The sequence below is a fragment of the Xiphophorus couchianus genome, chromosome 17, assembly GCF_001444195.1.
Source record: "Xiphophorus couchianus chromosome 17, X_couchianus-1.0, whole genome shotgun sequence".
NCBI classification, from domain to species: Eukaryota; Metazoa; Chordata; class Actinopteri; order Cyprinodontiformes; family Poeciliidae; genus Xiphophorus; species Xiphophorus couchianus.
Genome location: NC_040244.1, coordinates 15915715 through 15938352, shown reverse-complemented (window position 1 = coordinate 15938352; position 22638 = coordinate 15915715). Strand labels below are relative to the sequence as shown.

The window sequence follows — 22638 nt, the reverse complement described above, 5'->3', positions numbered from 1 at the left end:
GAATTGGCAAACAATTTGTGTTCATCCATTTGAACAATTTTACTTGAATACTTAACCATGGGAAACAACACTTTAGAAAAAAACTTAACTACTCCTTCCCAGGTATTTAAAAGCAAGATGATTGCTACTGTTACTGTACATAACTGAGAAGAACAAAACAAAGGATGCGTCTTTTTTTTTTTTTCAAATGTCTGAAAAGAAGTGCGTGTTTTTGTATCAAGCCAACTGATGGTGATACAGTTTTCACTAGAATAATGGGCCTGACGACACGTAGAAGCGACATGTTGAGGCAAACGTTTCCGCCACACGGAACGCGACGACAGCAACGGCAACAAAAGTTGAACCTTTTTCAACTTTTCTGCCTCGCTGGTATGTCTGTGTGTAGGAGCTTGAAACGTCACAGGTTTCGCTGGTCGCTTGGCTGAAGAAAGGAAAATGAATGTCGCCTCATTTTGCAGGTTCCATAGTAAAATGAATGGAGGAGGAGAGACGCTGCTTCCTGTGTGTTGGGCCTTTAAGCAAGGCTTTGGGTTATGTCTCCATCATTTGTACATCTAGAAACTAAAATTTGTAATAAAGAGTTTAAATTCTGTCAGACTGAATGGAAAATGGAAGTGAAGGCCAATTTTTACTCTGACTTTCCCATTCTGATACATAAGCATACTTTTATCTACACCGTTCCATTGTATCCGCCACCTGGACAGTTTGGGCTACCGTTCTGCTAGAAGGTGAACCTTCACTCCATTCTCAAATCTTCTTCAGCCTCTAACAGTTTCTTCTCAAGGATTTTCTGGTATTTAGCTCTGTTCATCTTCATCCATAAGCCTTACCTGCTAGCTTGACTCCCAAATGAGAATTTCTCCCTGATTCTCAAAACTGAGATCACCTCGACTGCCAGCCACTGCAGCTCCTTCCTGATAATTACTCCACCAACTTCACTTACCGACCAGATTTCACATCAAAGTGACACTTCCTCAGATGTTGATCAACACGCTGTAAAAAAAAAATCCATTTAAAGAAACTGAATCCGCAGGAACATGTTTATATGTCTAGACTTGCAGCATTGACAGTGTGAACAGCATCAGCTCTATCCCGGAGAAGTGTTGGGCTACCCATTGTCTTTGAAACATGCTGGTGGAGTGTTTACGGGGGCAGAAGAAAAGAACTGCAGAAAGCTGGACGGGTGATTTATTTATTTTTTTTATTGGCCGTTTGCTCAGCTCTCCACTGTTGTGGTCACGTCTTTAGACGAGGACGACTGGAGAGACTTCTCTGTGAAATCAGAGTCGTCTTTGAATATCCATAGAGCTGTTGTTAAGATGAGTGAAGACTTGACAGATTTATTTGGGCCTGTTAAGTCGATAATTTGGGGACCAAACAAGCACTCCGGTACCCAGCGGAGACTGACCTACTTAGGTCTTGTTGGACCCAGCACCCTTTCCCTAAAGCCCTCTGCACTTTGGATAAAAGGTCAGTTTGCTAATTGCTAATCCTTAGCCAGAATCTTCATTGACTGTTTGTGGCTTTCGCTGAGCCTTAGGAGGACTGTGTGAAAAGCAAGCAACATGACAACCAAAGCCGTTCCACTCTGTCTCCAGCCCGTCTCTTTTCACCTTCGTCAGCACCCATACAGAGCCAAACTGCAGCTTGAAGCTGTTCAAGTCGACCCCAAAAGCTGTTTTTCTCATCACGTCTTTACACCTTGTGATTATCCCGTATATGTCTTGCACGGATTGACATTTGACTCTGAAATCATATGCTATCTCCCATCTGTCATGTTAATAATGTGTGGTAAGCTCCCTGAAGCAGCCCCACATCATTATCAAACCTTTTCTCTAGTGTGCTCGCCTCCTTATAAGGTATGATCTCCATGCTTAAACACAGAGCTACCACAGCAAGGGATGCTGCAGATGGGCGTAATGGAAGCCTTTTTTAAATATATAAATAAATAAAACAAAGTTTCACCATAGCTAACTGTTTTTTGCACAACCTATGCTGAAGTTTCAGTTCTGGAATCTCATTTTGACCAGTAAACAGCTGTTTGTGGGGCCACAGGCGGTGGCCACAAGACAAAGCAGTGACTCGGATATAAAGCTATACAAAGTACTCCATACATATTAAATTGTGAGGACATCTCTTCTTGACACCTTGCAGATTTTCTGTCTGATTTAGTCCTGGATCATCCAAAACATTCATTTGACCTTTATGAAATCGTTGGTTTTGCTGATTTGGATGTGTGCTTGGTCTCTTTTTCTAGTCTTTGGGTCAAAAATTGAATGGTGATCATGTTTTTAATTCACCTTCATAAAAACCCTACTTCCATCATATTGAAAAGTAACCCCAGATCACAATGCTGCGGCTACCGTGTTCCCGTCCACCTTAGTACCAATGGTCTTAAAGGCAAGAGGTTTAGGAGGGAGACCCAGACATCTTTTTCCCCAGCGATATCCTCCAGCTCACTCTGGGGGATCCCAAGGCGTCAGATCAGATAAATGTTCCCTCGAACGAGTTCTGGGTCTTTCCGGGGGGGGTTTGTCCCAGTGGGACGTGCCCAGAAAACCTCCGAAGGGAGGCCCTCAGGGCCCCTCTTGATCCACATCAACTGACTGCTTTTGACACAGAGCACCAGTGGCTTTACTTTGAGTTGGCCCCCGGCTGTTGGAGCTCATCAACCAATTGATGAGGCTGAATCCTTCCACCCATCAGAAGAAGCTCATTTGTATCCAGGATCTCGTTGTTTTGGTCATGATGCATGTCTCGTGAACATACATGAGGTCAGAATGTTCATAGCCCAGTGCATTAAGAGCTTTGCTTTTTGAGCAGCGCCAGCACTACTGCAGATGAATCCATCTGTTCATCTCCTGGTCCGTCCTTCCGCCATGACACCAAAATACCCAAAGTCTTTTGGGTATTTTGCTGAGTCTTTTGGGACTCAGCTTCTTGAGGCAGAAGCTGAGTCCCACTCTAGAGAGAGGACTTCACCTTTTTCTGGTTGACAACAATCCCCTCTGACTAAAGACTCTCACATACTTCATTCACAACCAAACAGTTGATGCGAAATGTTTGAATTCGCACACTTTCTCGCTGCACTATCTGTCACGCCCCAACCTGCCGAGGTTCCCACGCTGTCACTGCATGCTCCATTTTGCACATGAAACGGTCACAGAGGGACAACCACGTCTTTCTGCAGACAGTCTCCTTCATGGACAACAAGGTTGGAATTTGTCCAGGAGCTTTTAACCATTTGACAGGAAGAAATTCTCAAAAGTAATCTATGTCTCAATGATATACAAAAACAGGATAGTAGAAGTGGACTAGTTCATGCAAAATATCGTTACAATCACACAATACACAACTGGTTCAACCCAGGCCTTGTGCCACAAGGGGTATGGGGACGCTTCCCTGCAAACAAAGTCATGCAGTTTTTGTCACGTGTCTCTGAAAACCAATTTCATCACTTTGGGTGAAGCGGAGCTCCTTTGGAGGAGCCGACTCTCATCCCAGCAGCTCAACACTCAGCAGTGAATGACAACAGGACCACATGAGGTCCTGAGGTTCCCAAACCAGGCGCACTTGTCTCCACGGTTACGCTTTATTTGCTCATTTGAAATAAAATGCCTTTGTCTTACAGTCTTCCGTAGCCCACATACATGGAGAAACACTACAGGAGCTTGCCAGAAATTAAATCATGTGTTTTCATCAGTTTTTTGAAAACCCTTTGGTTCTTGTAAGGTCTGAAATTCTTGAAGTCCAGTTAAGAAATAGAAGAAATTAAATGCTTTTTCTTGCGTTTGGACCACATTAGGCCAAGCAGGAAATCTGCAATATATGGACTTGTCAAAATTGAACTGAGATGTTCTACACTAATTAGAAATTCAGTTTTGGACCCGTCACTGTACCAGTGAAAACAAAAGTCTCATCTCATTCTTGTGAACCCAGCGTTCCACATCGTCTTTACTTGTATCGTCATCGTTACACCCTCATGAGTTTGTTATATCCGAACCATATTTTGTGTCATTCCTCATCATCTCTACCGTTTTCTGTTGGTGTTTTGTACCACAATCCCAGCTGGAACAAGGGGCCCCTCTGTTGTTGAGGATATTGTGGGGCAACATCTGCTCAGCAGCTGTGTGACCTCACAGTTATTGATGTTTGTTCTGGTTGCAGCCATGCCGGCTCCCAGGCAGCTAGCTGGATGTTATCAGTAGCCCCTTTTCCTCCAGATGGTTTTCACCTCTCATAAAAGGAATCTGTGCAGATTGAGCTCCTGACAGATGATTTGTTACTAATTGCAGATATTTGATTTATCCAATTGACCTCACAGCCGTAGAGTGAAATTCTATCATTTAAGGCTTTGGAAAACGTAATATTCACAGTACTTGGCAAAGATTAGCCGATAATAATTTGGACCATGTGAGTAACTTACTGTAATCCTGACTTTCCAGTTGAAGTGGTTTAACCCAGTTTATTACATTTTTTTTTATAAATGACAAAATTTACAGATCTAGTGACAGATACTGCGGCCTAATGTTGTGTGTTAAATCATTCTGATGTATTCAGTGCTGCAGAAAACTCCTTTTATTTCACCCAGTCTTTTGTTTATGTAACCATTAGAAATGCAAAAAGTATCTGGAATTTATTAACTTTCATAATCATAGTGTGTTTTTTGTATTTACAATGTTAATTTAGTTTCAGATTTAAGTAATGTGAGACTAAACAATTCAATATTTCGTTTTGCGAAATTAAATATTTCGAGAAATATTGAATTTCTCGATATCTGGAGCTGAGCAATATGGACAAAAATTTCACAATATATTTTTGTGCATTGAGCAGTTTAATCATTAATTAAATAATATAGTTTCAAATTAAATTTGTACTGAAATAGATACTATTTTCGAAACTAAACTTTTAAAGTACAAAAAAAAAATTAATTGTAAAACATAAATAAATCTTCATTAGCTGAACGTTGAATTTCCCTTAAAAGTTGCAGGACTTAACAGTAGCACACTTTATCAAATAACAATATATTGATGTACAAATCCTATTTGCAGGAACTACTGTTTATAAAATTATACCTTTCAAGTTTATTTTACTTTTACCTCTTCTTCATCTTGTAAAAATGCTTCAGTAATGGTGACCCTCACGTACAACATGGTAGACCACCTTTATTGTAGTATAATAAATGTGCTTTTGCAAAGAACAAGGTTCAAACGGTAATCCCCATAAGCTAACTGCAGGTTATCAAAGTTCTACAAAGTATGAATTTACAATTTATTTTAATGAGTCTGAATTACATTTGACTATTACTGAATATAACACCCCATCTTTGCTGTCGTTACTGACATTTTCTTTTTCTCAATAAATTCTTAAAATTATTTCATTGTGCAGCACTCGACAAATCATTCATCTTAGTCTGGCAGTCCACTGGACGGCTATGGGTTTGGCTGTTGCCTCGAGAAAAAGATGTTTGCCTGTCTGCACTGTTGAGTACAACATTTGGTGTAGAGGGGATCTTGGTGGGAGGCCTTTTGTCAATAGTTGAGCTTATACCTTTAGAGTACCAGGACATTTTAGGACAATTTCATGTCCCCGACTTTCTAGGAAGAGTTTAGGGAAAGCCTCTTGCTGTTGCACCCTGACAGCACAAAGCAAGGTCCATATAGATATGGACAAGTGTTTGTGGAATAATTTGACCAGCCTTTAGAGTCCTGACCTCAACTCAATGGAACACCTTTGGGATGAATTAAAGTTTTAAACTTCGTGCAAAGCATCGTAATCCAACATCGGTGTCTTAGCAATTATTCAGGAATAAAATAAAATTGCTCGTAAATTTCTCCTTTATTTCTCTAATTGGTGTTAAAACAATATGTCTACTGCTGTATCTGTTTCTGTTGAGTTCAAATTGAGTTAAACTTGTTCATAACTCCGAAGCCAAACCTCGGTTCTTATTAGCGGCGGATCCAAAAGCCGTTCTGTATCGGCCGTGGATGGACCTCAGCACATAACAGTCAGGCCTGAAAGCATTTCTTCGATGTATCACTTCCTGTTTTCCTTTCCCAGGGCGAGAGCTGCTCTGAGGCTAGTGTCTGAATGAGTAACCATGATGGTATCCATGGTGCTGAGGAAAACCTCTCCTCCTGGCTTCTGGGCCTTCTGGGCACCAACCACTTCATCTGTTACTGCCCAATGACAATGGCTGTTAAGACTCCTCTCATCCTTAACCAGCCAATCAGAGAAGCCATGAAGTTGCCCGCGCTCTTGTTTTATTTTGCCACTGCCAAAGTCAGCGTAGGTCTCCATGTTTGGGTTGGGATTAGCTATGATGGAAGAATTGACTTGGGTGTGCAAATTTGCTTGGGAGTGTCTGAGTATATTCATGCATTCGCTGGATAGAAGTGGGAGTTTATCTTTTTTGAAATATTTTCCAGTGGAAAAACAATTAACATTTGCACATATATTTCAGCTCCCACCCTCACATAGTGTTTAAATAGGTTAAAGCACTATATGATTGGGTGTTTTAGAGAATCTTGCATGTAATGCTTCCTCTTTATATGGATTAAAGGTTGGACAGCTGTCTTAAAATATCAAATGCCAATCAAAGCACAGAAATGTGTTGAGAGTAACCGATTAGACTTGCTGTTGGAGGATAAAAGAAACTAAGTTGTGAAAGGTCAGTTTAAAGAATAGTTTCAATCTCCATTATGTTTAAAAGCTAGCTTTCAGTTTCAGCTTGACTTTGTGTTTTTATTAATGTACCGTTTTTATATGCAAATCAAAGTCATTTCAAAGGATTTTGGATATACCACATGTTGGCTGATCACGTGGATGAAAACAGAGATGCACAGTAAGGCAATCACGCTCTCATTTCATTTATTTAAATGTCTCAAGTTAATTTCAAATGAACGTTTTAGAATTGTGAGAAACAATCAGAAAAAAACCATCAAAAACAAACCACAAATCTGGAGAAAATCTGAAAACTCCACACAGAAACACGCCGGCCAAGATCTGAACTGGCAACCTTCTAGAAGTAAAAGATGAGTCATTTTGTATCAGACTGAGGTCTTAAGTATGTCGTATGTTTGGGATGGCACACTTTCAATCTGTTAAGAAGAAGCATGATCAAGCAAGAAGTCCTTGTTGACATCATGACTACAAGCCTTAGGGACATAGAGCAAGAAGAGCCTGTTGATGTTATGGCTATTAGCCTTAGAGGCAAAAGGCACTGTTCACATCATGAACATTAGTCTTACAGACAAAAAACAAGGAGAACTTGTTGGTGTCATGGCTGTTAGCCTTAAGGACTCAAAGCAGAAAGCACTTGCTGGAGTTTTGTCTGTCCACATTTTGGACACAGTACTTGTCGCCAGTATTCCACTTTAAGACCTAAAGCAAGTAGCCCTTCTCTGTGTCATGACCTGATATGTTGGATAAGGAAGGAAGAGTCTGCATACGGCTCCTTTACCTGCAACGTTTCCTGCAGTTAACTGGATTGCTTAATAATACTCATGATGAGTTTGTTGGCATTGCAAGGCCAAGAAACCTTTTGAATACCTGGATAACAACAAGCTGAAAGAATCAATCTAGGACCAACCAATAGGGCAGAGGTCATGCAGGTGTAATGTGATATTCTCTGTTGCTGCATTCTAATAGACAATGTAGTTGGGACAGGTTGTGAACAGAGTCTAAACAGCATAATGAAAAGAGAAACTGAGGCCCTTGATAAATCTGGCGTTACATAATCTCGACGCACTTTTGTGACCCTGCATGCAGATCAAAAGGAAATGACAGAAAACAAATTGACTAGAGCTTTTATGTTTTATGTCAACCCAATGATTTTCCCGTCATAGAAAAGTAACAGTCTGAAGTCCTTCCCTGTGCTTCATGCAAATGTTTCCAATACAACTCGGCCACAGAACGTTTCTCCCTCACGCATTTACCTATTTATTTAGCGAGGCAGTCCAGAGCTCAATCCATCAAGCCTTAAATCGTAAACCTGTTTCTTTGATTAGGAGTGCCAAATACCGTTAGCCATGTGCGGTGCATGTGTGCAGAGGCTTACTCCAATATGCAAAATTTGCTTTCGAGACTTCCCCAGAGACTCGGTGGGAAAAGTTTCAATAGAGAGGAGAAAAACTGAGTTTGTAAAACGTTGCATAATTTATGAGTGATTTCGTTTAAAGAACAAAAAAACGATTCATGTTTATTGGCGCCAAGCTGTTGTTTGACATTAACAGTAAAGCAGATAACTCTTAACGCTCCTGTTTTTTGACACTTCTATGGATTACAATCTCACTTGATTATTTATCTGTTCAGATATTTTGATATTTTATGGCTGCACCCAGCAGTATTTAGAGTCAGTAAGTGACTCTCAGTCCAATGCTTACTCAGGCTTCTTGCGCTCACTTTTAAATGAAATGCAGCTGTGCTTTCTGCACGGTGTCCTGCTGGAGCGTTGACCAGGACCTGCCCATCTGATGTTTTGTTTTTCCACACATGGTCAGCAGGCTACTTGTGCAGGGTCCATTTATTGTGCCATTCGTGTCATGTCTCATGCTTTGAAGGAATGTAAAGACCAACAAACACCAGCTATTCCTGCCTGAGGTCAACCTGCTGCCGTTCAGCATACCTCCAGGGAAAACTCTAGCTGGTGCAAAGGAATGATGGAAGGAATTCCGTCCAAGTGCATCCAGAAAACTTAGATTGTGTGGCAAGCCAGAAAAAAAGGGAGTGAAAAGTGGTTTAGAAATGGGAATCAGAATTATCTGCTTGCCAATGCCAGTTCCCTGTTAGCATCATCCTGGTGTTTGGAGCCACCAGGGTTAGCTGATCAATAGACCTTAGAGAGTGAGATGGAATGTAAGGCGGGATGACGCACAAACACTCACGCATTTGTTTGCCAGAAGGAGAACTTTCACATTTCCACTTGTCCCTACGTGTCTTCAACTCCCACAAATCACACAAGAATAGTTTAAATAGTTTAATGACTTTCTAATTCAATTTTAAAACGAGTAGTGGAGTCTCGCTGTAAAAATGATTCCATCCACTCTATGTGAAATATATGGCTAAATCAAGAAAACCATCTGAAAAGTTTAGAAAAAAGCAGATCAGTGTTTTGCATGCAGAGGTAAAAGGATACAAAAAGAAAACAAAGGCCCTGAGGTTTCAGTTTTCACAGTTAGATACTGAACACTCCGGCGCTCCATGCCTGACCACTACTGACACCAAAACGAACGAGAAGCCGCTTCCAGATTGCTCCCAATTGTACGTGTAGATGCCAAAAAAGGGTTTGAGGATTTTGCTCAGTGGAGCAATGAAATGAAAGTGGAGCCGAACTCACGACGGGGTCAATCTAGTATCAGGAAATCCTGGGATTTCCGTCTGTAAGGACGGAAGCTGCAGCTTCTGTCTCGCGGGCGTTATTAAACCTTCAAACAGGAAGAGAATCCCCAGCATGTGTCAACGTCCACTGAGGTCTACAGATACCAGAGTGGCTGTCATGGTGGTAGAGACTATTGAAAAATCACAGGCCGGTTGAATTGTCAGCAGGGGGAAATTAGGGCACTTTTTTTATTTGCAAAGTTTCTTGAGGGGTTTCTTGATATTTATTGGGTCTGAATTGAATAGCAGGACATGTCCAATGTGTGCTGAAGATGTGAATGACTTTTGGAAACTGAGTTCCACATACAGTGAGCTTTTGTCTTTAGACTTAAGCTGATAAAACAGATTGTACGTTACAGCTTCCTGCATGTATGGCAAACTTGTATTTCTTGAATTTTCCCTTAATGAACACATTTATTTGGAGAAAACAAACCTTAATGTGTCTTACTATTTTTTTTGTCTCCACTTTGGTTAATACCATCCATACATTTCTGAAATTTTCAAATGTTTGTTTTAGTTTGTTTTTTTTTTTTGCTTGTTGGTCCCACACATCCTAAGATTCTTTTCCCAGAAGGGGAGTTGTTGTCCCTTCCTTTTGAGAATCTCTGGGAGTCTGACTGAGTCATTAAGTAGCCAAGCTACGGCCTTTCACAAGGCCCTCACTGTCCTGGAGGCCAGAGACTGGGGATAACTCAATTTGCCTTCTTCGACCAGCTCGCTCTGTCTCTCCCAGTCTTGTCTTCTGGTCTGCTCTGTGCAAATGCAGAAAGGCACGGTGACGTAAGAAAGCAATTTCCTTTAATGTTATGTAGACGTATTGCTGTCAACAGGCCAAAAGAAATAGCGCTGAGTCAAGGGGTTCATCCGCGGCACGTACATGCGACCTCATGCTTCATGTCGCTGTAAAAATCTAAACTTGGGTTTTGCTTTTCGGTTTCCCAGGCGGAGTTCTCAGAGATCAACCTGGCCTCTTACGTCAACTCAGGATGCATGGTGGACATGCAGGTCAACAAAGGCGGCTCCAAAGTCGTCAGGTGAGTTATTAGACACAACGCTCAGGAGAGATAATGCAGTTTTGTCATGGAAAACTAAAAAAAAAAGACAGAAAAAAAGCCCAGAAAAATCACAGTTGGAGAATAAACCTTGTTGAGTTTCTGACAGCACAAATTAGGTCTTCACTATATCCAGTCATTTTAATATTAGTAAAGTGACCAGTCAGACTCCCTGGTCCAGGATTTGACTGGTTCAGGTCTTGCCTAAAGAACAGGGACTTGTTTGTCAGTAGGTAACTTCTCATTGGAGACAGAAGTCACCCCAAGGTTCAATCCTGGGACGTCTGTCATTTAACATCCACATGCTCCCACTGGCTCAGGTTATAATAAACAATAAGCGTAGTTACCATAGCTACACAGATGATACACAGCTCTTCATTACGATGCAACTAGAGTCAGGTGACTCTGAATCCAGCCAATCACTGAACAGATGCTCAGAACAGATAAATGTGTGAATGTGCCAAACTTTCTTCAGCTAAACAGAAACAGAACCGAAGTTATTGTCTTTGGACCTAAAGAGGAACGATCTAGAGTCAATGCACAGCTTCAGTTGTTCCAGCTAGAAGAGGTCAGGCCTGATATCTGGGTGTAGTGATGAACTCTGATCTGAGCCTTCAGAGACACATAAAGACGGTTACAAAGTCACCTGAAGAACATCTGCAGGATAAGAGGACTAATGTCTCAGCCAGATCTAGAGAAACTCATCCATGTGTTTGTCTTTAGTGGCATTGATTACTGGAGCAGCGTCTTCACTGGTCTGCCTAAAAATATCGTCCAGCTGCAGCTGATCCAGAATGCTGCTGCTCACATCCTCACTAAAACCAGGAAGGTGGAGAACATCACCCAGATCTAAAGTCTTTAGAACCCAGCTCCGAGAATACACTTTAAAATACTGCTGTTAGTATATTAACTAAGAGTATTAGTTAAATCACTGATCGGCTCAGCACCACAACACATTAAAGTTCAGGTGTTGTTGTATCAACCTTCCAGACCTCTCAGGTCTCCTGGTTCTGGTTCTGCTCTGCATCCAGAACCAGAACCAAACATGGAGAAGCAGCATTCAGCTTCTATGTACCACAAATCTGGAAAAAAAATCTTCTAGAAAACTGAACAGTTGAAACACTGAGTTCCTTTAAATCAAGGGTTAAAAACCTGTTTGATTAGAGCTGCCTTTGATTAATAATAACCGGAATATTGATCAAGTCTACTCTTCATTGTTGATGATTTTGAGGATGACATTTGAGAAAATGTAACGTTTGCTGTTTATTCTCACCATATATAATTGTGTTATGTTATTATGTAAAGCACTCAACTTTCCTTAGGGCTCAAATGTTCCATACAAACAAACTGGACTTGAAAACATTTGAGGTCAGTAATGGAATGAAAAGCCGAGCAGACATGAGAGCCATGTAGCCAGGAGAGGGCCTGCTTTGTTTGGTGAGGTAACTGCTGAGAGAATCGCAGACAAACAACAGATTCTGGTAGGAAAGTTGACCTCATGGTCCTGCTTTAGCTAAACCAGTGCAGCACAATATGCCAAACTGCAGTCGTCATGGCAATATCAGGGGTGTGCATTATCTCAGTTGCAAGTGGCCTGCTTGAAGAACCATGCATCTAAATTTTAGGATAAACGTTTAGTGCCTTCCATTTCCACACTTGATGTATATTTTCAGTGTGTGGGTTCATTGGTTTGGGTTTTACTGAACTTTCAGAACTTTAATGCAGGTGGACAAATTGCTGTCTTTGCGTTTAGTTGTAGGTGACTTAGCTCTTCTTGTGCTAGCTGGTCTTTTTAAAACATAAAGAGATGAGATGAAACTTTTTTGGCTGAAATGGCACATAGTACAGGGTTCTGTTCAGTTGGACCGAAATCGGTTCTCGTTGTCACAGTTGTGTGACGGTAGTTGCATCATTTTTTTCTCAGCCTCAGGTCGTCCGTCCCTTCTTGTCACAACCTCCCTGGTGAACGTTTCGCCACCCTCTGCATGTGAAACTATTGTGAGTTTGGTCAGAATTTTGTGGGAATGTTTGTTTATGTGGAAAACAGACCAAACTACTCAACTTCCAGAATCCGGTTTTTCAGCCACAGAGCAGGATGGATAGTTTAGAGCAGGGGTCCCCAAACTTTCTCCTGTGAGGGCCACATAACTTGTCCCTTCTCTGATGGGGGGCCGGGGTCAGTTTGTAACAGAAAAAGTGTGACGATTGTAAGAGTGCTAAACATAAAAATGTATTGTTTTTCAGAAAGCACAATCAAATAACCTTTTCTGGATTCTTCAGAGAGCAAAAGTCAGGAAATAACACTATTTATGAAATAAATAATAACCAAATAACACTGGGTTCTCCACATAAAAAAAAGGGTTAGGGTCAATTATATGCATGTATAAAATAGTTACTAACTAATAGTTAATAATAAATAAAGTTCATTACTAAGGAACATTTTATTGCAAAAGTCCAACTTATCAAATAAAAATGCACATATATGAAAATACTCTGGTATTGTTCAGGGGGCCGGACCAAATGTGGAGGCGGGCCGCATCTGGCCCGCGGGCCGTAGTTTGGGGACCACTGGTTTAGAGGAACAATTGTCCAAGGCTGAGAGGAAGTACGTACTGTTGGACTAAAACGCTGAACTCCTCTTGCTCTGTTCTAGTCCAATGCAGCAGTTAAACGTCCCACCAACACCTTCCATTTGTTTCCTTTGGGATTCCAGTAACACGGAAAATAAAATAAAATGTTGCAGCTCGTCAATCATTATTTCCTCCTCCGAATTTGTGAACTTTGTAATAATGGTTCCTCTCTGCCGTGATCGCTGTGTTTACTGATGTAAACCACCATTACGACCAAACTCCATGATGTAAACTGCAGTGGGATGGGCTTCACAGGAGCTCGGCTCGGTGTGTTTTGACGTTTAAAGGTGTGTGTGAAAACAAATATCCCGAAATCATGTGATTGATGGTTGACGTTCGACTTCAGTTTGGCCGAAGTCGAGCAGTTCCCTTAAGTGAACAGATTCCTGAAGGGAACTGTTGACTGTTTTTAGAACCACGTTTTCCTCAATTTACTCAATAACATATCATGATGTCAAGCTCAAAAAAATCTATTTAACATAATACTGCCCCATTAAGCAGTTAATCTTTTTGGGCTGGACTGTATTAGGTCTACTAGCTACTAGCTAAAGTAGAGCATCCCTCTCAAACATGTTTGCATAAAACTGGAGCAATGCTTCTCCTGCTGATTTTTAGGAGATTGCCTCAGTGGAACCATTTTAGCCTTTAGAAATATTGCCTAATCATTTGGATCTCAGCCTCAGAACCACCCAGTGACAGGAAGAGGCCTGACTGTGTCCTGAGGACAATCGTCAGCTAGGGGTACCAAAGCAGCCGACTTAACAATGCAACCTGTTTCCAGCCCTGACACTGAGGTTATTGTGTGAGTTTGGAATATTTTAGCGTGAAATCTCTGTAACGATAGAACAGCCAAATTGTATTCAGATGGTGTGACTGCCGCCTCGCTCACAAACACTGACGTTCACTGCCAAATTAGCTTGCTTATCACTTATGACTCTGAACTCGTCTACAAATAGAATAATGGTAATTTCAAGCAGCCGGTCCCACCGGGATATGACTAATAACGCATAGTGGTCCCACAGCTATAAAGTCAGAAGTTCAACTTCTAGAAGTTGCTTTTGTTTCCGTTTCCTCTCAGAAAGGGCCGCAGGGGAACAGCTTGGATAAAAGAATTGGCTCAAAACTCAGCAGACCCTTCAGATCCTTCCCATTTCATAGATTATGTCCTAATTATGTCTGCGACAGCCGCGTGTTTCATTCTGCGCCAGAGGAATGCATAAACACCAGCTTCCCAGGCACAAATTAAACACACGCCATGTGATTGAGTTTTCCTTGAGTGCATGTGATCATTCTAGGATGGCACTCACACATACACACACACCACGCACACTCACACACATGCCGGGCTTATTTTTTAAGGCATATTTAAAGCTGGCTCCTGCTTTTCCACGTGTCTCCTGGCCGACGTGACCCTTGACCCCTCTGTGCAGACATCCTGCCCTGCGCTGGCTCCACCAAGCAGCTCGTGTTCTCACAGTTCTGTGGTTTCACTGCTCTCACACTTGTCCATGTGCTATGCATTGTAAAAAAAAAAAAAAAGTTAATGTAGTGTCAGAATACATTAGGGAGTTACAAGGGTGGAAAGTAAGCACTCGTTCTGTTAAGAATGATTGAGAATTATCAAAAAGAAAACGGCCTTAAGTGAAAATATTATTTACTGTTTATTTCATGAAATTGCACTTTTGGTTTCAGTGTCACTAGACAAACTCACACTCTGATGTGGAGAACAGGAGAGAAATGACTGAAACCCAATCTGTCTGACAACATGAATCAGGCTAAAAGAAATCCAAACTCAAAAAGTGATTCATTTTGCCCCAATGTAAAAAAATCCATGTGAAGTCAGAAACTTCTGCCAATCCGGACAGGTATTTCTAATGCAGGGGTGTCAAACTCCAGTCCTCCAGTCGCTGTCCTGCAGTTTTTAGATGTGCCACAGGTACAAACCACTGGAATGAAATGGCTTAATTATCTCCTCCTGGTGTAGATCAGTTCTCCAGAGCCTTAATGACCTAATTATTCTATTCCAGTGTGGTGCAGCAGAGGCACATCTAAAAGTTGCAGGACAGCGGCCCTTGAAGACTGGAGTTTGACACCTGTGTTTTAATGCTATGGGATTCCAGCGAATCCACAGCTGGTGGAAAGATGAAACAATGGAGAACCTTCCCAAGAGTCTACCAAGAATGCTCCAAGAGCTCAGAGCAGACTCATCCTGGAGGTCCCAATGAGCCAAGAGCATCTGAGACACTGCAGGCCTTACGCCAGGTCTGAGTTTGTCACTCAAAAATAAGAAAGAGATTTTTATTCATGAGATTTTCGAGGTCAGAACTGCTGCCGAGCAAAAAGTAGACAAAGGCCTAGCTCACATCTGTCAAAAAACCAAACGTTTTATAGAAAAGAGTGTTCTACTGACAGCCATAGTGGTGGCAGTGTCATGGTATTATGCATTATGTATTTTCCAGGTATACAGTGCCATTTTATAGCACAGTCAAGTATCTGCAGCTATAAAAATGCTGCATACATCAAATATGACAAAGAAATTTGACTTTGTAATTTAATGCCTTAAAATCGGGCCTTTGTGTCTTTAAAAAACTCCTGTTCTTTCTAACACTCCACCTTCAGGAAGTCATTACAACATGGCTCCTCTATTAACCCTCCAACTACGTCTGTTTATCAAGAGTTGAACAGAGAGGTATCTCCTATACACATTATAGGACATGATATAATGAGCTCAGCTGATGCTCAGTTCCACCAGGTGTTTGCTAATTGTTGTTGGCTAGTCTGAAGGAGATAAGGGGGGGAGTCACGGGGGAGGACTGCTCTGTAAGGTTGACGGTTAGAAGCTAGGAAACGGCAGCTTAAATATGCATGAAACACATGAAGCAACACGCCAGGAATGTTTTTGATGAGGGAATAACAACTTCATTATGATTATAAAGCTAAAAAAAATCTATTTTCCATCATAGGTGAAAGTTTCCAACATAAGCCAACTGGTGGTAAATAGTGTCACATGGACAGTTTGGAGAGCCCTTACCTTACCCCTCTTTTCTCAAATTTGAAAGTGCACCAACCATAACACCATAAAATAAATCCCTCTATCTTTTTCTTTTTTTCACTCAAAATCAAAAACTGTAACATCGTTTTAGGTTCATCTGGGTTTTTATGTGAGGTGATGATTATTTAGGGTGTGTGAATGTGCTTTCCTCAAGACGCATGTGAACATAATGACAGACTAGAGAAGCTTTGAGACCCACATTTATGATAATACATGTCAAACATCGCTGTACCAGCTATTGGAAGGAAAAATATCCCTCAATGCGAATGTCCCTTCAAATTTACTCAATGACTTTTCAGCTTTATTTCTCAGTTTTCATTTGATCGCTCCAACGTCAGCAGGTATAGACAACATCAGCCTTTTCTAAGGCAGAGTGTGACTGACACCGGCTCAGTGTTACCTGTGGAATATGAAAACCAGCAAATACCTGTTGTCAAAACCGTCTGTAACAATTTGCTGAATGTGCAACGTGGCATGTGTAGCGTAGCAGAACGGTATGCCACAAAGTACAGTAGATGTGGCATGTTGTTTCCAGATGAAATTCTGCAGTCAGCCCTTTGGCTTCTCTGGCTCTTGCTGCCAAAACCTCCATCAAGCTTCTCCGCTCAGAGTGGGAATGCTGATCTGGCCGAACAGCAGACGACAGCAGCCAAAGTATGAGAAGCCTCAGAGCAGCCTGTCTCCTTTCTGCCATAACCACAGATTCCCAGCTGTACTAAAAAAAGAACGCACAACAAACGATTAGCCAGCGCTGATCGGTGTCTCTCACTTGATTGGTAAACTGTTGACGTGGAAGTGGTTTGCTAAGATAATTGAACTGTAAGTATCTTGGGCTGTTGTCAGATCCCCAAACTGAAAATGGGGGGAAAGGAGGATGAAATGTGAGGCGAAAGTTGTAAAACTGTCAGGAACGTTCTCTTTACTGCTCTTAGAGGGCTTAATTAATGCTGCTGCAGCACACATTACAGCGCCCGCGAGGACCCTAACACCCGCAATAATACTGAAAGTCAAAACATCGAACTTCCTTTTAGGAGGTTCAGCTGGGTTTTTATGTGAGGGCCTGATGATTGATCCAACAGATGATTATTGTAATGACCTTTATGAACATCGTTAACCCATTCAGCCCACACTGGTAGTGCACTGGTTTTCATTACATGTTTGCATTACATATGTTTCTCGACTGCCAAACCGATTATTGTGATAATCTTAATGTAGAAACTTACTGTAAAAAAAAAAACATTTTGCCGTCAGGGCATCAGGGTATAGCCCAAGTACCCAAAGTCAAAAGCACAGGATGGAAGGAGAAACTCATATTAACTAATCTAAAGTACCTGCTCACCCAGGTAACCTCACCAAAGGTCAGGAGACGATGTGGGAAATGAATTTGGAAACTATCCATCCACTGTATGTACTGTACGAGCTTACAGACTGAATTGTTGCTTGAAGTTGAAACTTTTACATAAACTTCTCCTCAGGCTGTTGGAGGGACAAATGCATGAACTGGTTCCCCTCGGGGGGCTGGTGCAGAACCAGAGGGGTAAACATGGGCTGTCCAGCAGAACCACCTTAGAGACTAGAACTGGTGGTTCTAGTCTCTAAGGTGGTGGTTCAGTAAATCACCAGGAACCATGTTGGTTTTGGTGAGCAACTTCCCTTTACTAGGCAACAGTCAATGAGAGATTTTAGCGGAGATTCTCGTAGTTGGGTAAGTCTTTGTGCTCGTTGGAGTATGATTCACTCGACAGAAAATTTCTGAAAGCTGAAAGACTTCAGCTTTCCCAGCACTCTTGTCAATACAACATTGTTTCGTAATAGTGCAAAAGAGCTGCTGGAGATGTTTAGGAAATGTAATGCCTTGCTGCCAATCATTTGGTTGCCTCAGGAATTCCTCTGCTCTCAAACAATCATTTCTTTTTCTGCGTAGTCTATCTTATAAAGATTTTCTACAGTCTGAAGAAATCAACCGGAAAAATCACAACTCCATAGAAAGATAAGTTATTTCAAAGTCATCTCATTTGAGGAAATTTCCCCTTTAAAGGGGAATGATCTGACTGAAACAAAATTAAGTTTCAGTCTTTTTTCTTGTGTAACACTAAGGCATAAGTGGTATAAATATTTTCTTCAAAGTACTGACCTTTTAAGTCCAAGATGTCTCAAAACACACCTAGCGGTTATTTTGGTGTCACGCGGCGGCATCTCTCCTCGTTAACAGGAAAGCAGAGAGTTTTGTCTGTAAGGTGCATTTCCCTGTGACGGCATAGAGCCCCCACAGCACAATGCAGCATTGTGTATCCACCCTGGACTGAGCCTCGGTATGCACTGTTTGACATTTGTGGCATTCCCGCTGAGTTTTACCGCGATTAGTCTTATCAACATGAGACAGGCTGATGGAGGAAGATAAGGCCTTCATCAGCTTTTGAGACAAGCACAGGGTCTTTATGGAGAAAAATGCTCTCTGGAATACAGATATCCCTTCAGAGCTTATTAGAAGGTCAGAGATTCTTCATGATAATGGGATCTGGAGACCAAATGGCAGCGTATTGTCTCAACTATGAATAGCTTCCAGGCTCAGGAATGTTGATTTTTCAAAAAACAAAAAAACATATTTTTTCACTGATTGTACTGTAGAAAAGTCATAGACATGTCAGTCCTGGGGTATGTTCATAGTTGTTCCTTCTCCTCCATTTTTCACTTCTGGTACCGATATCTAAGATTTAGTATCGGCTGATACCCATCTGGTACAGAAAAACTGATGAACTGACTTGAAACATTTCTTCTTTTTTTTTTTTTTAAACACAGACATAAATGTGCCGAATTACAAATTAATTAGAAAACTCTGCAACAGTACAGCACACTTAAATACATCGATGGCTTCACAACTTTGGTCCAACATATAAAAACAACACAGCTTAAATTTGCTCAGTCAGTGCAGCTAGGAGTAGAACAGCCGACGAAAAAATAAATAATATAGAAACTGAAACTGACAAAAACAACAATGTTGACTACCTCAAACATGAAAACAATAAACTGCAACAAACCTTCTTTCAGATGGTTCAGAAAGGGCAAATATGAATCATAAATATAATGTAAAATATAATGGGACACAGAAAGCACAGGACACATGCTGCCTGTGTCCCCTTGTAATGAAGTACTAACAGGACTACTTCTGAATCTCTTTCAACAGCAGTTTTTCTTCCACAAGGCCAAACTTCTGCAGCATTTTCCTGTCAACAGATTCTCCCACCCGAGCTTCGAATCGCTACAGCTTCTCCAGAGCTATCCTGGGCCTCTCTGATTAATGCTAGACCTGACTCAGGCTTTCAAGGAGAACCAGCATCACCTTTGCTCAGCCAGTTAATTAATCCCCAAAGAGAGATGACATAACCTGCTCATCTCATGAGTTTATGAAATCCAAGGAAACCCAAACAGAAAACAAGTTATTGAAGAAAAAAAAAGTATGTGAGTCTAATTTTGTTCTGATAAATGTGAAACAGTTGAGGACTTCAGGTTCTTCATGAAACACTTGGATTCACTCCCAGAACAGTTTGTAAAGGAAGGATCAGACTGCTAATTGGATTGATGAGAAGTTCTTCACCTCTTCAGCCTGACAGTCTGAGACTAATGAAGCTCATGACTATCAACACACACACACACACACACACACGCACACACACACACACACACACACACACACACACACACACACAGCCCAGTCGGTGTGTGTTAATATGCTGATAGAGCTTGAGAAGTGCTGGAGACTTCTGTCCCCAACACAGTCAGGTCACAATGGGATATTTCACTAAGGAAAGATGTCACTGATGATGATTGCATACTAAAATTCATCCAGTCTGTCACTTATTGTGGAAAACTGTAAAACATATAGACGGTCTGGTCTGTTCCACCTTCCGATTAACAGAAACGTTAATCAGCTGTGATACAGTGGAGGGGATTCTCCGAGATAATCTGGACAATGCCAAAGATGAACAATATCAGCAATGGGCTTGCTGCTGCCAAACAACCCGGGAAGGGTTGTAAGGTCACTCCCAAAGAATCTGAGGTCCAGCCTGGTAAAAATCCAGTCAAAAGTCAGATTGTTGTAAATGTCAGAGAAATTGCAAATAAAAACATTGCATTCTTCATTCATGACAGAACCACCAATAACCAGTTGTTTAAACAGGTCACTGGTAGTCAGCCTTGTATTAAAACAAACGTGGTAGCACAAAGAAATGCAGCACATCGACACAAACTGCACACCAACTGTCACGCATCTTTGTGGGCGGATGAGGATTTGGGCTGGGACTTGTGCTCTTTGCGGCCTTTAAGTTGACCGTAAACTGAGTTCCATAAAAGTATTTTAGGTTTGGTGACGGTGTGAACATGGATCAGGTCAATGCAGATGTGTTGAAGACACAAAAGCCTTGTTTAGTCCGCTTTAATCAAACTCTGGTTTGTTTGCCTAGAAAGATCAGAAGATCAGTTTGTTTGGGGAGGTGTGAATGCCCAATCAGACCAAAAGAGCAAACTCTGGTCGGACTAAAAACCGGCTTGAACTGGGTTGAAGTGAAAGCAGTTTGAATGTGTATGTGAACGCCAAGCGGCCTGGAGATCACTCCAAAAGCAGGCTGCGGACAACAGCGCAGGGCATTCTGGGTAAACACAATCAAAACAATCTTCTGAGTCTATCGGTAGTGAGAGAAATGGCTTTTGGTCCTTCAGCCTTTAAAATCTCACAATACTTCATTTTTGTTTGCACGTCTTCAAGGAGACATGCAAGTGCCTTCAGAGGTTTTTATGTCGCTTCCTTCAACGTAGCAAATGTTGCCATTTCTGTCCCCAGTTGAGCTCAGTCTACCAGACTATCAGGTGTGTAGACGCCCTTATAGACAAATACAAACCAATCCTTCAGAGAGTTTCCTACATGATGCTCTTTTGTCCACCATCTCAAGAAATTCCCACAGTTTGTTAACATCTGTTTTTGAAATCCGCGATCCGATCAGTTGAGCCAAATGGTTTTTTTCCTGGATGCTGAGGCGTCTCATCTAATGCATTTTAAATTTGACCAATCTGTACACGTTCATGGTTCCCTCTCTGTCTGTCTGCAGGTCTTTTAAGCCAGACTTCGTCCTGATTCGCCAACACGCCTACAGCATGATTCCCGGCGAGGACTTCAGGAACATTGTGATCGGCCTGCACTTTGGTGGCGTGCCGAGTGTCAACTCCCTCTTCTCCCTATATAATTTCTGCAGCAAACCTTGGGTGGTAAGCAGTCTTAAACAGCTCTCTCCGCTCTTCCTCATAGACTTACCCTCTCAGCAGCTGCCTCTCTGATTTATATGGGCCATTACACGGAGCTGGAACACCTGTGCCTGGAGCAGGAGGTCTTTGTCACTGTACTTATTAGTAGCTTCGTAGGAAGTTAAAATCCAAAAATCTCCAGTGAAAAACATGTAAATGCTTAGCTCTGTGTGACTTCATAAATGCGGTGTTGTCAGGTGCAGTTTGAGTTTAAAGTATGTTTCACCATGTCTGACACTTTTACGCTGTTTGGTCTGTAGAGGTACTTTTGCTGCCCCTTTTATTGTTCGGTTATTTTATTTCACAAGGCATGCAAAACGTCCCAGTGGTCAAATCACTGCGTAGTATTCCTAGAGTCTGGAACTGCCCGTACAAATCAAAGGAAAGATAAGTTCAGCCCAATGCCTGCTTGGTGCCCAGTGTTTCTAGAAGGGATCATGGATGTTGCCTTAACACACTGTGTGAACAATGGCTGTTAGAACCGGCTCTGACTGGGTGGATCTCAACTGTTTCAGTCCCACTTCCTAAAATGGCCAGACAATAAAGAGCTTTTATTATCCCAGTGCCAGATGGTAACTTCAAGACGAGCCATCAACCAGCTGACATCCTAATCATAAATATTTTTAAGTGTACAGCTCTAATGCCATTTCTCTCTTACAGATTTCTGTTTCTACATTTTTTTGTCACTCTTGGATCATCTTTCTAATTTTATATCCGTTAACTTTCCTGCGGTCGTAGGAGAATGGGTCATTTGGACCCTGTGTGGGGTCTGGCAGGTTGCATTGACCCCATGTTTTACAAGTTTGGTTTTTTTTGTGGTTTTGGGAACAGACTGCCACACTCGTCCTGAGGGTCACACCAAGACTGCAGGAGAGTAATAGAAAACATTAGTAAAATACTGAATGCAATTTTGAACTGATTATTTGGGTAGTTTTTTTTTGCCTTATTAATGAAATAATCTAATTTTGGAACTATTCATGTTATCTTCATCTGATTGTAAAGTTTTCTTTTCATTGGAAAACAATATTTAAGGGTGAAGAAAGCTAAATTAAGAGAAATCTCTAAATGCTTTTTCCACACAGCTGTAGCTTCTACCCAACACCTTTTGTCCTCTTGTTTATTTCTCTTCACAGTTTTCTCAAATGATTAAGCTTTACCACTCCCTCGGCCCTGAGAAGTTCCCCCTGAATGAGCAAACCTTCTACCCAAACCACACACAAATGGTGAGTGA

The 22638-nt window shown here is 41.5% G+C and overlaps 1 protein-coding gene across 1 annotated transcript in view; it reads left to right on the top strand.

Annotated features, from left to right (window-relative positions):
- Nucleotides 1–22638, top strand: part of syn3 (synapsin III) — a 104250-nt gene that overhangs the window by 22394 nt on the left and 59218 nt on the right. Inside the window, exons 4-6 of the mRNA XM_028044083.1 lie at nt 10321–10412; nt 21215–21371; nt 22541–22630. Of these exons, the coding sequence (XP_027899884.1) occupies nt 10321–10412; nt 21215–21371; nt 22541–22630 (339 nt within the window). The remainder of the gene's footprint in view (nt 1–10320; nt 10413–21214; nt 21372–22540; nt 22631–22638) is intronic.